Source organism: Salmo salar, chromosome 09 (genome assembly GCF_965601325.2).
Source record: "Salmo salar chromosome 09, fSalSal1, whole genome shotgun sequence".
NCBI classification, from domain to species: domain Eukaryota; kingdom Metazoa; phylum Chordata; class Actinopteri; order Salmoniformes; family Salmonidae; genus Salmo; species Salmo salar.
The window spans coordinates 37,890,001-37,905,089 of NC_138299.1; the positions used below are offsets into that span (position 1 = coordinate 37,890,001).

At 42.4% G+C, this 15,089-nt stretch overlaps 1 protein-coding gene across 7 annotated transcripts in view; it reads right to left on the reverse strand.

Annotated features, from left to right (window-relative positions):
* fut8a (fucosyltransferase 8a (alpha (1,6) fucosyltransferase)) overlaps positions 1–15,089 on the reverse strand; it is a 188,161-nt gene that overhangs the window by 42,659 nt on the left and 130,413 nt on the right. For all 7 annotated transcript variants that reach the window (XM_082955761.1, XM_045723619.2, XM_082955760.1 and 4 more), the window contains one exon: positions 3,076–3,658. In XM_082955761.1, the coding sequence (XP_082811887.1) occupies positions 3,076–3,278 (203 nt within the window). In that variant the 5' untranslated portion in view covers positions 3,279–3,658. The remainder of the gene's footprint in view (positions 1–3,075; positions 3,659–15,089) is intronic.

Sequence of the window (15,089 nt, forward strand, 5' to 3'; positions counted from 1 at the left end):
AATGAAATTATATACTCTGATGTACAGTACCAGTCAAAAGTTTGGACACACCTACTCATTCTAGGGGTTTTCTTTATTTTTGCTATTTTCTACATTGTAGAATAATAGTGAAGATGTCAAAACTATGAAGAAACACGGAATCATGTCGTAATCAAAAAAGTGTTAAACAAATCAAAATATATTTTATGTTTGAGATTCTTCAAAGTAGCCACACTTTGCCTTGATGACAGCTTTGCACACTCTTGGCATTCTCTCAACCATTTTCATGAGGTAGTCACCTGGAATGCATTTCAATTAAGAGGTGTGCCTTGTTAACAGTTCATTTGTGGAATTTCTTTCCTTCTTAATGCGTTTGAGACAATCAGTTGTGTTATGACAAGGTAGGGATGGTATACAGAAGATAGCCCTATTTGGTAAAAGACCAAGTCCATATTATGGCAAGAACAGCTCAAATAAGCAAAGAGAAACAACAGTCCATCATTACTCTAAGACATGAAGGTCAGTCAATGTGGAAAATGTCTAGAACTCTGAAAGTTTCTTAATGTGCAGTCGCAAAAAACATCAAGCGCTATGATGAAACTGGCTCTCATGAGAACTGCCACAGGAAAGGAAGACCCGGAGTTACCTCTGCTGCAGAGGATAAGTTCATTAGAGTTACATGCCTCAGAAATTGCAGTCCAAATAAATGCTTCAAAGAGTTCAAGTAACAGACACATCTCAACGTCAACTGTTCAGAGGAGACTGTGTGAATCAGGTCTTCATGGTCGAATTGCTGCAAAGAAACCACTACTAAAGGACACCAATAATAAGAAGAGACTTGCTTGGGCAAAGAAACACGAGCAATGGACATTAGACCGGTGGAAATCTGTCCTTTGGTCTGAAGTGCAAATTGGAGATTTCTGGTTCCAACCGCCGTGTCTTTGTGGGACGCGGTGTGTGTGAACGGATGATCTCCGCATGTGTATTTCCCACCATAAAGCATGGAGGAGGAGGTGTTATTGTGTGGGGGTGCTTGCTGGTGACACTGTCTGTGATTTATTTAGAATTCAAGGCACACTTAACCAGCATGGCTACCACAGCATTCTGCAGCGATACACCATCCCATCTGGTTTGGGCTTAGTGGGACTATCATTTGTTTTTCAACTGTACAATGACCCAAAACACACCTTCGTGTTGTGTAAGGGCTATTTGACCAAGGAGAGTGATGGAGTGCTGCATCAGATGACTTGGCCTCCACAATCACCCGACCTCAACCCACTTGAAATGGTTTAGGATGAGTTGGACTGCAGCGTGAAGGAAAAGCAGCCAACAAGTGCTCAGCAAATGTGGGAACTCCTTCAAGACTGTTGGAAAAGCATTCCAGGTGAAGCTGGTTGAGAGAATGCCAAGAGTGTGCAAAGCTGTCATCAAGGAAGAATCTCAAATATAAAATATATTTTGATTTGTTTAACACTTTTTTGGTTACTACATGTTTCCATATGTGTCATTTCATAGTTTTGATGTCTTCACTATTATTCAACAATGTAGAAAATAGTAAAAATAAAGAAAAACCCTTGAATGAGTAGGTGTGTCTAAACTTTTGACTGGTACTGTATATATATTTTAACCCACTGTAACGGCCGTCTGAAGGAGTAGACCAAGGCGCAACGTCTATCATGCTCATCTTCTTTATTATTATAAGAGAACACTTAAACAACGTTAAAAAACAAACGACAGCCAAACAGTTCTGTCAGGTATACTCACAAAACAGAAAATAACTACCCACAAACCCCAAAGGAAAACAGGCTGCCTAAGTATGACTCCCAATCAGCGAAAACGATGTACAGCTGTCCCTGATTGAGAGCCATACCAGGCCAAAACAAAGAAATACAAAGCATAGAAAAAAGGACATAGAATGCCCACCCAAATCACACCCTGACCAAACCTAAATAGAGACATAAAAAAGGCTCTCTTAGGTCAGGGCGTGACACCCACCTCTGAAAATAATACTATACAAATACGCTGAAAAAAAATACATCCACCACAAAAACAAAACTCCACCACTGACCAAAGAACAACCAACAGCTAGCCTGTGATAGAGATTTCTGAAACGAGAAGAAGCGTACTACAGTATGTAAGACTACTTCATCTAACCAGAAATCAAACTACAGTAATGTAAAATGTACATTTCTAACCACGAAGTACATCTAACCAGAATCTAACCAGAATCTACAGTAAAGTAAGATTACAGATAATCAACGCTTGGAACAATGGGTCAGTGAAGTACTGATTCATAATGATACAGAGAAAATACTCTTGATACTCGGAAGACTACTTTATTTAACCAGGAAATTCAGTAATGTAAGATTATTACAGATTATCTACACAGCCTGAGATTATTGGGTCAGAGAGTGAACACTATAGCAAAGTAATGGTGTGTAATATCTCACTTTCAATTTGAAAAGTATACATTATAATCCAGTCTTTTAAGCAACAGACTTAAATACAATATTACGGTGAACAAAGAGAGTTGTGACATAGCAGACAGAGAAAGAAAAGAAGAAACGGAGTGAGAGAGGTGAGAGGAATGAGAGAGAAAGAGAGAGAGAGAGAGAGTGAGTGAAAAAAAAGATACAGTAGAGAAAAACAGAGACACAGAGAGACACAGACAGACACAGAGAGAAAGAGAGACACAGACAGACACAGAGAGAAAGAGAGACACAGAGAGACACAGACAGACACAGAGAGAAAGAGAGACACGAGAGCCAGCGACACGGGGAGAGACACGGAGCCAGAGACACGGAGCCGACAGACACAGAGAAAAACAGAGACACAGAGAGACACAGACAGACACAGAGAGAAACAGAGACACAGAGAGACACAGACAGACACAGAGAGAAAGAGAGACACAGAGAGACACAGAGAAACAATGAGAAAGAGAGACCCAGAGAGAAAGAGAGAGAAAGAGAGAGAGAAAGAGAGAGACACAGAGAGAAAGAGAGAGACACAAGAGAAAGAGAGACACAGAGCGAGAAAGACAGAAATGGACAGAAAGCCACACTCAGTCTGTCAGTTAATCACGGCCATGCGTCTCACCTGAGTGTCTCAGCCATGTGTCTCAGGTCCTCATTCTGCTGTTTCAGTCTCTCCAGCTTGGCCAGGATCTTGGACAGGTCTCTGCTGGATCTCTCCGGATGCTCGCTGTCCCTAACCAGGTGTCCTCCGATGTAGAACAGCAGTGTACCCCACGCAAGGAGCACCAGCATAATCCAGCGCCACGAACCTGCCCATGGCCGCATCTTTCACCCCTCTGGGGTCTCTGGGGTGGAGGGGTGAGGGATGGGGGGGTGAGCAGCACTCCCGTCACAATAGGCTCTGAAGCATGGTGTGAATGGAGATGGAGGGCGTAGGGTAGAGGGAGAACGGAGGAGGTGAGCGTGGTCCAGTTGGGGTTTGGTTGGTGGGGATAGTTAATGCATGGCTATGGTTCCTGCAGGGGGTTAGGATGGGTTGAGGTCCATTGTTGTGGCCTGCCTTCCTGGGTGGGCCCTCTCTGGGCGAGGCTGGATTGGGCTTGTGCTGAGCCGGGCTCTGGTAGTCTGGCCAGCTCACTGGTGTCACCCTCTGTGTCTGTGCAGTCCTCTGACTGACTGGCAGATGGCTCAGTCTCTCTGGTCTTCTGCTCAAAGGGAAAACAAAGCCGTCGGGTTAGGGAGAGTCACTGACAAAACCAGTGTGAAACCACTGCCCTTATCTTCTTCCTCCCAACCTTCCCTTCCTGTCCTCTCCTCCTCTCACCAGATAAACCAGGAGTCAGGAGCCCCTCAGCAGTTAACAGAGAAGCCCACTAATCCACTGAACACTACATAAACCCACCACCTCTCAACAGAACACAACACAAACCCACCACCTCTCAACAGAACACAACACAAACCCACCACCTCTCAACTGAACACTACATAAACCCACCACCTCTCAACAGAACAGAACACAACACAAACCCACCACCTCTCAACAGAACACAACGCAAACCCACCACCTCTCAACAAAACACAACACAAACCCACCACCTCTCAACAGAACACAACATAAACCCACCACCTCTCAACAGAACACAACACAAACCCACCACCTCTCAACAGAACACAACACAAACCCACCACCTCTCAACTGAACACTACATAAACCCACCACCTCTCAACAGAACACAACACAAACCCACCACCTCTCAACAGAACACATTTCCACTGACCGCAACAAAAACCCACAAGTGATCAGAGCACAACCAACGGCTAACAGCCTGTGAGAGAGAATAGTGAAAATATAATAAATGCAGCTTGCAGTAGTTCCCTTATCTCATAATACAACTGGGTTAAATGTGGAGGAGTGTGTGTGGCTGTCAGTGGAGAGGCATCCTCCTCCTCCCTTTCTTTGAGGACAAAGGATTTATTATGGATACGGCTGATGATTCTTTCTTAATTACAGACTAAATACAGATTTCTGTGTTGAGTATATACAATGTCAAATATTGGTTGAGTCAACTTTAAAACGTTACCCTGTCTTACCCTGCTACCTTAACATATTTCATCAAGTCCAATCAAAATTTCATGTTGAGTTCAATTCATCTAAGTTACTTCAACCTAGAAAGTGAAAGTGAACATTTTGTTGGGGCACGCTGTACAGAAGGCTATATCGGTCCTCTAATACAGGACTAATACAGGACTGACTAGTAAAGGCCCAGTGCACTTTGTTTTATATATATTTTTTTATTATATCATTTTTTATTCTGATTTTTCACGGCTGCTAGAGCACTCTCTTCTTTTGACTCTATACTCCAAACGTTTGTATAGATTTGAGATCAAATAATGACTTTAATTTGAGGTTATTTTCATCCATATCTGGTGAACCGCTCAGACATCTTAGGGGAGCAAAAGTATTTAGACAATTTCACTTATATGTCTATTAAAGTAGTGAAAAGTTTAGTATTTGTTCCCATATTCATTGCACACAATGACTACATCAAGCTTGCGATGTTTACAAATGTGTTGGATGCATTTGCTCATTGTTTTGGTTGTGTTTCAGATGATTTTGTGCCCAATAGAAATTAATGGTAAATAATGAATTGTGTCATTTTGGAGTCACTTTTATTGTAAATAATGTTTCTAAACACTTCTGCATTAATGTGGATGCTACCATGATTACAGATCATCCTGAATGAATCGTGAATAATGATGAGTGAGAAAGTTACAGACGCACAAACATCATACCCCCAAGACAAGCTAACCTCTCAGCATTACAATAACAGGGTAGGTTAGCATTTTATATCATACCCCCAAGACATGCTAACCTCTCACCATTACAATAACAGGGAAGGTTTTGGGGGGTATGATAGTGCTTTTGGCTGAGGCAATCAAAGGGTAGACTCAATGAATGAATCAATAGACTGACCTTCTGCTGCCTGCTTGGTGCTGTCAGAATGCCTGCCTGTCAGACAGAGAGGGCTGCTGCCTAGTGAGGGAGCCTGGTGAGGCTAGCAGCCAGCATTCACCTCTGTCCTTCTGATTGTCTGATTGCAGTTTGTTCTCCCTCTCTCTGTCTGGTAGTGAGTGTAGTGAGCCCAGCAGCTAATGCTAACCTCACGCTGTCTGTCTGTCTGTCTGTCTGTCTGTCTGTCTGTCTGTCTGTCTGTCTGTCTGTCTGTCTGTCTGTCTGTCTGTCTGTCTGTCTGTCTGTCTGTCTGTCTGTCTGTCTGTCTGTCTGTCTGTCTGTCTGTCTGTCTGTCTGTCTGTCTATCACATTTGTCTGGCAGTGAGTTTAGCAGACAGATTTCACCTCTCTCGCTCTCTCCCCCTCTCCCTCGCTCCCCTAGTGTATCTGAGGTTTAAAAAGGCTTCTGAAGTTTGTAACTTCCACTTTGAATTTCAGAACGGCTCAAATTAACATCCTACACCTTTATTACCTCACCAGCCTCTGTTACGAACACTTCCCTGTACCGTACGTACAGTCTGTACAGTAAATATGGCTATAGTGCAGGAGCATATCTGCTATTTCTGTAGTGTGAGGTAGCTTGATGTACAAGTACATGTACACCCTATGGACAAGACGCTAGTCAGTACAGTCCATATTACACTACTGTCTGTCTGTATCTGGGACAGATTGGATTAATCTTCTCAGAGTATCTACAGTTGAAGTCGGAAGTTTACATACACCTTAGCCAAATACATTTAAACTCAGTTTTTCACAATTCCTGACATTTAATCCTGGTAAAAATTCCCTGTCTAAGGTCAGTTAGGATCACCACTTTATTTTAAGAATGTGAAATGTCAGAATAATAGCAGAGAGAATGATTTCTTTCAGCTTTTATTTCTTTCATCACATTCCCAGTGGGTCAGAAGTTTACATAAACTCAATTAGTATTTGGTAGCATTGGCTTTAAATTGTTTTACTTGAGTCAAACATTTCGGGTAGCCTTCCACAAGCTTCCCACAATAAGTTGGGTGAATTTTGGCCAATTCCTCCTGACAGAGCTGGTGTAACGCAGTCAGGTTTGTAAGCCTCCTTGATCGCACACGCTTTTTAAATTCTGGCCACAAATCTATGAGATTGAGGTCAGGGCTTTGTGATGGCCACTCCAATACCTTGAATTTGTTGTCCTTTGGAAGTATGCTTGGGGTCATTGTCCATTTGGAAGACCCATTTGCGACCAAGCTTTAACTTCCTGACTGATGTCTTGAGATGTTGCTTCAATATATCTACATAATTTTTCATCCTCATGATGCCATCAATTTTGTGAAGTGCACCAGTCCCTCCTGCAGCAGAGCACCCCCACAACATGATGCCGCCACCCCCGTGCTTCAGGGTTGGGAAGGTGTTCTTCGGCTTGCAAGCCTCCCTATTTTTCCTCCAAACATAACTATGGTCATTATGGTCAAAAGTTATATTTTTGTTTCATCAGACCAGAGGACATTTCTCCAAAAAGTACAATCTTTGTCCCCATGTGGAGTTGCAAACCGTAGTCTGGCTGTTTTGAAACAGTGGCTTCTTCTTTTTTTTCTGAGGTCTTGGCTGATTACTTTTGATTTTCCCATGATGTCAAGCAAAGAGGCACAGCGTTTGAAGGTAGGCCTTGAAATACATCCACAGGTACACCTCCAATTGACTCAAATAATCTGTCTGTAAACAATTGTTGGAAAAATTACTTGTGTCATGCACAAAGTGGATGTCCTAACTGACTTGCCAAAACTATAGTTTGTTAACAAGAAATGTGTGGAGTGGTTGAAAAACGAGTTTTGATGACTCCAACCTAAGTGTATGTAAACTTCCCACTTCAACTGTATGTTGTAATATAAACTATATCCTATGGATGGCTTGGAGCTACAAGCGCTGGACAGGTGGATGCTGAGCAACAAGGTGATCAAATTAAACGCTACACTTTAATGATAATTTGATGATGTGACTTAAGGTCTTTCTCTCTCAGCCAATGGCAGAGTCTGATAATCGTTGTGTCTACCTCTCAGCCAATGGGTGCTTCTGATTCAGTTTGCTCTGCATCTCTCAGTCAATGGTGGAATCTAATTCTGTTTGTTCTGTCTCTCTCAGCCAATGAATAATTGAGCTGAGTACAGCACTGAGCCCCAGTTTAGCCTCGTCACACTCAAAGAGAAGAGCAGTAACCAGGAAACAAGAACTGCATCTTTTATAAATATTAGCCTTTATCAATATTCAGCAGAAGGAGAGAGAGTAGGAAGGAAGACATATTTTGGCACCCTAATCAAAGTTAGCTTTACTGAGCAGCCCTTTTGTTCTCTCTCTCTCTCTTTTTCTCTCTCCCTCTCTCTCCCATTTCTCTTTCTCTCTCTCTTTGAAAATATGATACACAGTATAGGTTAGATAATGATGCAATGCTGCATAGTAAGAAACAAGGCTACCTTGTCCTATGTGATTCTAAGGCAGAGGAGTATAAGTATGTCTCTCTATAACAGCAGTGATGGAACCTCTGTCTCTCATGGGGATTCTATAACAATGATGTAACCGCCACGGTCCACGCCCACCCAGGGCCCAGCCATGAGCTCTGTTCTGTTTATTCATCTATTCTCCAGGTAGCACACCCCACGTAAGATATCCTCAGTAAAACACTTGACCTATACCCCTCCCCCACCACACATCTCCCTATCCCTGATATGAATGTTTATTTCTCGGTCGAAAAATGACATTTGCTCTGGGGGGAATCTTGCATTTTGGCTGCAGTTCAAGGTTGGTTGAGCACTGCCATTTCCTACAGAGAAGTGACATTTGAGAATCCAAAGGGATGTTGTGTTATTCATGATAATGGAGGATGCCAGTGCTGTGTTCTTATTACAGTTTTTTACAATCCCTTCGGCACTAATTTCAGAACCTTGTGGTCATTTTTCAAAACTCTAGACACAAAACTCAAAACGGTCAACACTTGTAACACAGGCTGTCCAATGTTCAAAACATTGCATTGTGCATTCATATCTTTAAACAAACCTTGCACTTGCAGAATCATTGGTTCAAATAACAAATTTATCATGAAATACCATAAGAACATTCATTTAGATCACCCACACACAAGATACCAATAGTTTAATTGTGTAGTTGTTCGTACAATCATTAACTACTGTAGTACAAAATATGTGATACATGTTTCATTATGGTACTACACGTAAATCCATCTCTGTAAAAGGACAAGTAAAGAGAATACTACAGACACAGTGGAATCATTGAACAAAATCTGAAATTTATTGATGAAATCCAATAAAATTACTCATAGGTTTCTTTGAATCAAAGCAAAAATAATTAGCTCCAAAAAAAGAAAAAAACTACAGTAAAACATAAACTGCAGTGTTCCTCACCTGGCTTACTGTAAAAAGCAAAACAAAGGATTGATTACTGTACTTCTATATTTCCCTCAACCCTGTCTTGTGGATTTGGCCATAGGTTCTCATCCACATCACAATGAATGTTTTCATTAGCCAAACATCTTGGGAAGAATCTTCGGGCATGGCGAATCCAGGCCTGACACTGGTCTGCCGTGATGTCATTGCATGCGTCATCCATGGCCTGGAGAAGGGTGGCTTGTTCGTGAGGGCGCCTATCATATACCTTCCACCTCCATTTGGAGAAAAATTCCTCAATCGGGTTTTAGGAAAGGAGAGTATGGGGGTAAGTACAGGGTGGTAAATTGTGGATGGGCCTGAAACCATGCTTGCACCATTTGAGCATGGTGGAACATGACATTATCCCACACAATGACTTAGGTCATGCCATCAGCTCTACAGACCTGATTTAGTCCATTAAGGAAGGTTACATTCGAACAGCGAATCATGTGGCTGCCTGCAACTCAATATATAGAGTATATAGAGTAGAGAGCTTTAGTTGTTGTTCGACCTAACATTAGAACGGGCAAGATACGTAATCTAAGCAATTTTGACCGTGGTATGATTGTTGATGCCACACATGGTGATTCCAGCATCTCAGACACAGCTGCCTTTCTGGGATTTTTACGCACTACAGTCTCTAGAGTTTACAGAGAATGGTGCGATAAACAAAACACATTCAGTGAGCAGCAGTTCTGCGGGCCAAAACACCTTGTTAATGAGAGAGGTCAGAGGAGAATGTCCAGACTCATTCAAGCTAACAGAAAGGCCACAAATGCTCAAATAACAGCTGTTTAAAACAGTCGTGTGCAGAAGAGCATCTCTTAACGTACAACACCGTGAATAATTCAGGTTGTTGTGGAGGCAAAAGGGGGTCCTACCCAGTACTAGATAGGTGTACCTAATAAAGTGAACTGTAATGTTAAATCTGAAAACATGGTCTGGAAAAGTGGTACATGAGACCCTAGAAACAGTGTCTGATAAAGAATGATGATGAAATATTACAGCCATAGATAATGTAGTCAAATTGGTTCATGTTCCACGGTAATTGGTGTCAATGGATCTCGTTATCCTGAAACTTTCATGATCTAAACATGGAATATTGTTCGTCAGTTTCCATAAAACTATGCATTAATAGTAATGCACCAGTTACTTATCATTTTGATCAGTTGTATCAGTTGATAGTTAGATCATTGTAATGAAATGAATAGACAGTCATCTCAGATGTAATGTGTGAATTGCATTTTGAAATGGTAATACTTTGATGTTAAGTTGTGTCATTTTGAACAGGTGATTTTAGTTCAATGAACAAATGATCTTAGCTTTATGTGTATTGTATCCAAGCAATTGGTAAAAGTGCTAGAGTTTAGAAAAATTATCATTTTGATCATTGGTTGAGTTTTGTGTCTAGAGTTTTGAAAAATGACATCAAGGTTCCGAAATTAGTGCCAAAGTGATTGTAAAAAACTGTAAGGGCAGGGAACCCACCCAGCCAGGCAGGCAGTAACACACAGACAGACACACACACACACACACAGAGTATTCTCTTCTCTTAGTGAACTAGTGCAGCGCTACACCACCAGGGCTTAACTCTAAACCACTAAACCAGGACGAGAGGGAAACCGAGAAGTCATCAATAGTGCCTTCCACCGCAGTACTGTAAGTTAGCCAAGCCAGCCCAGCAGATTGTTGCCGTGTGTGTGTGTGTGTGTGTGTGTGTGTGTGTGTGTGTGTGTGTGTGTGTGTGTGTGTGTGTGTGTGTGTGTGTGTGTGTGTGTGTGTGTGTGTGTGTGTGTGTGTGTGTGTGTGTGTCTAGGGCTGAGGTTGGCTGGGGCTGATACAGAGTGATCGGGGTTGCTCTAGTCCAGTGGAGGCTGCTGAGGGGAGGAATGGCATCAAACACATCAACCATGTGGTTGATACCACTCCATTGACTCCATTCCAGACATTATTATGAGCCATCCTCCCCTCAGCAGCCTCAGCAGGTAAGGCTCTACTAACATCATAGGAGACAGAGGTAAGGCTCTACTAACATCATAGGAGACAGAGGTAAGGCTCTACTAACATCATAGGAGACAGAGGTGAGGCTCTACTGACATCATAGGAGACAGAGGTGAGGCTCTACTGACATCATAGGAGACAGAGGTAAGGCTCTACTGACATCATAGGAGACAGAGGTAAGGCTCTACTGACATCATAGGAGACAGAGGTAAGGCTCTACTGACATCATAGGAGACAGAGGTAAGGCTCTACTGACATCATAGGAGACAGAGGTAAGGCTCTATTAACATCATAGGCAGCAAAGCCAATGAAGTATACAAGCATTCTGCTACACCACAAGCATTTCGCTACACCCGCAATAACATCTGCTAAACACGTGTGTTTGTTACCGATAAAATTTGATTTGATTTGAGCAGCACTGAAACAGGAGCCTGCATACCAGAGCAGAGCTGCTGTGCCTGCACTGCTAAGGACAGGCTTCACAGAAGTAGCGGCCCGTCCATTATGGCGTTAGGGGCGGTGCCCCACTTGTGACTAGTCAAAAGTATTTAATTTTTATTTTTCAACAAAATAGCTATTATATAATTAAAGGATTATATAAAACATTTCCATAAATGTGTGGTTAAATTGTGTATCTTTTACTGTTTTAAAACAAGCTGTTACAGTACTGCTCTTCCATCAGCAGCTCCAGGCGTTCGGCCTGCCGCCCAGCAATGAGATTGCAGGATTTCATCACATGATTTTCACAGTAGAAAGTAAATGGACTGTCCTGGACTTTGAGATGAACGAGTGGTGCAGCTTCTCTTCTGTCATTACTGGTTTTCTCTTTCCTTTTTCATCTATGTTTCTCTTCCTCAACAAAGACGTTTAGGGACTGGGGAGAAAATGCTATAAAAAAAAAATGGGAAAGATTTTCCGTGCAAAATGTCCAAGTGACATCAGTTTGACCAATTTTAAGGAAATTAAAAAGGTGTTAAAACGACCCTACATGTTTTTGATGTTTTTGATAAAAGTTCGACTTAGATGCATATTTTGTGGTTGAAATACTATCAGCTTTTATGACAGCACTGCCACCTTTACAGACGGCCCCTAACCACCCATTCATTCTCGCAAGATGGTGAAAGAAATAAGTACTATTTCTCCACTCCTGTTCCAGAGTCAAAATGTGCATTTGGTGTATTATTTTACTGCAAGAAATGCTTAAATCTTCAGGAGTTAAAATTATATTAGGCTATGTGAGAGGCTATAGACCTACAGTCAGTTTCCAGATTTCAGTTAGGCTACTATTCCATTTAACCCATCTGAACAGTACAGTTCCCTTGATGTGCATTTTGAAGTTCACGTCTTGAGACTGTTGAATTTGTATAGCGCCTAACAATCATCACAGAAAACATAGACCGCACTGCTATCATCCTCTTTTACCACTTCACCAAATCTTTCCCAAACATTAGACTACTGTTCTGGCCCTCCATTCTATATATCTTCAACTCTACATTTTGTAGATTTTCTCTTATTGAATTAAACTCTGACATTGTCCTTTTTGTCTCAGTGGATAGATGTTAACTTTTTCTGCCCAAGTTCCTAAAAGCATTTGGGAATCGGTGTGAATTTGGTGCGCTACAGTTTAGCCCTAAAGCTTAGGCTGTGGCTACGCACTTTATTCAACCTGCCCGCCACACAATATTTCATGACCCTAAACCCGCCCGCGCATCGCTAGTCTGCTCTATCAGGTACTGAACAAAAGGAGCTAAAGAGTAAATTGCAATGAACTTGTAAATAAATAATCATACCAGTCATTGGGAGCCTGGGACCTGAACCGGACATCCACATCCATCAACAGTCAAAGGACAGATATATATACAGTGGGGGAAAAAAGTATTTGATCCCCTGTTGATTTTGTACGTTTGCCCACTTACAAAGAAATGATCAGTCTATAATTTTAATGGTAGGTTTATATGAACAGTGAGAGACAGAATAACAACAAAAAAATCCAGAAAAACGCATGTCTAAAATGATTTGCATTTTAATCACAGAGGTCAGACGTTTCTTGTAGTTGGCCACCAAGTTTGCACAAATCTCAGGAGGGATTTTGTCCCACTCCTCTTTGCAGATCTTCTCCAAGTCATTAAAGTTTCGAGGCTGACGTTTGGCAACTCGAACCTTCAGCTCCCTCCACAGATTTTCTATGGGATTAAGGTCTGGAGACTGGCTAGGCCACTCCAGGACCTTAATGTGCTTCTTCTTGAGCCACTCCTTTGTTGCCTTGGCCGTGTGTTTTGGGTCACTGTCATGCTGGAATACCCATCCACGACCCATTTTCAATGCCCTGGCTGAGGGAAGGAGGTTCTCACCCAAGATTTGACAGTACATGGCCCCGTCAAATGATGCGGTGAAGTTGTCCTGTCCCCTTAGCAGAAAAACACCCCCAAAGCATAATGTTTCCACCTCCATGTTTGACGGTGGAGATGGTGTTCTTGGGGTCATAGGCAGCATTCCTCCTCCTCCAAACACGGCGAGTTGAGTTGATGCCAAAGAGCTCCATTTTGGTCTCATCTGACCACAACAATTTCACCCAGTTGTCCTCTGAATCGTTCAGATGTCCATTGGCAAACATCAGACGGGCATGTATATGTATTCTTGTGCAGGGGGACCTTGTGGGCGCTGCAGGATTTCAGTCCTTCACGGCGTAGTGTGAAGTTTTCTTGGTGACTATGGTCCCAGCTGCCTTGAGATCATTGACAAGATCCTCCCGTGTAGTTCTGGGCTGATTCCTCACCGTTCTCATGCTCATTGCAACTCCACGAGGTGAGATCTTGCATGGAGCCCCAGGCCGAGGGATATTGACAGTTCTTTTGTGTTTCTTCCATTTGCCAATAATCGCACCAAATGTTGTCACCTTCTCACCAAGCTGCTTGGCGATGGTCTTGTAGCCCATTCCAGCCTTGTGTAGGTCTACAATCTTGTCCCTGACATCCTTGGAGAGCTCTTTGATCTTGGCCATGGTGGAGAGTTTGGAATCTGATTGATTGATTGATTGCTTCTGTGGACAGGTGTCTTTTATACAGGTAACAAGCTGCGGTTAGGAGCACACCCTTTAAGAGTGTGCTCCTAATCTCAGCTCGTTACCTGTATAAAAGACACCTGGGAGCCAGAAATCTTTCTGATTGAGAGGGGGTCAAATACTTATTTCCCTCATTAAAATGCAAATCAATTTATAACATTTTTGACATGCGTTTTTCTCAATATTTTTGTTGTTATTCTGTCTCTCACTGTTCAAATAAACGTACCATTAAAATTATAGACTGATCATTTCTTTGTCAGTGGGCAAACGTACAAAATCAGCAGGGGATCAAATACTTTTTTCCCTCACTGTACTAGCTAGAACCTTCTCCTGGATCTGGTTGGACAAAAAAAACATGGCTCTGTACCCAATTCACAACACTGTTTTTTGTTTCTCCTACCATTAGATGCTAGCTAGAAGACACTAGCAACCACCAATCTAGCATACCGGTAACTAGCTTGCTAGCTCGCATGCCAATCAAGTCTAACTAAAGTTACTGGCGAGCTTATCATGCTTGTGACATTATGCCAGCTAAGTATCCCGTTAGATCATTTGTTTTCACTTGTCGCATCTGTGCTTGTTGCGTTTTCCCTGTGCTTGTTGCGTTTTCCCTGTGCTTGTTGCGTTTTCCCTGTGCTTGTCGCGTTTTCCCTGTGCTTGTTGCATTTTCCATGTGCTTATTGCGTTTTCCCTGTGCTTGTTGTGTTTTCCATGTGCTTATTGCGTTTTCCCTGTGCTTGTTGCGTTTTCCATGTGCTTGTTACGTTTTCCCTGTGCTTGTTGCGTTTTCCATGTGCTTATTGCGTTTTCCCTGTGCTTGTTGCGTTTTCCCTGTGCTTGTTGCGTTTTCCCTGTGCTTGTCGCGTTTTCCATGTGCTTGTTGCGTTTTCCCTGTGCTTGTTGCGTTTTCCCTGTGCTTGTTGCATTTTCCATGTGCTTATTGCGTTTTCCCTGTGCTTGTTGCGTTTTCCATGTGCTTATTGCGTTTTCCCTGTGCTTGTTGCGTTTTCCCTGTGCTTATTGCGTTTTCCCTGTGCTTGTTGCGTTTTCCCTGTGCTTATTGCGTTTTCCCTGTGCTTATTGCGTTTTCCCTGTGCTTGTTGCGTTTTCCATGTGCTTATTGCGTTTTCCCTGTGCTTGTTGCGTTTTCC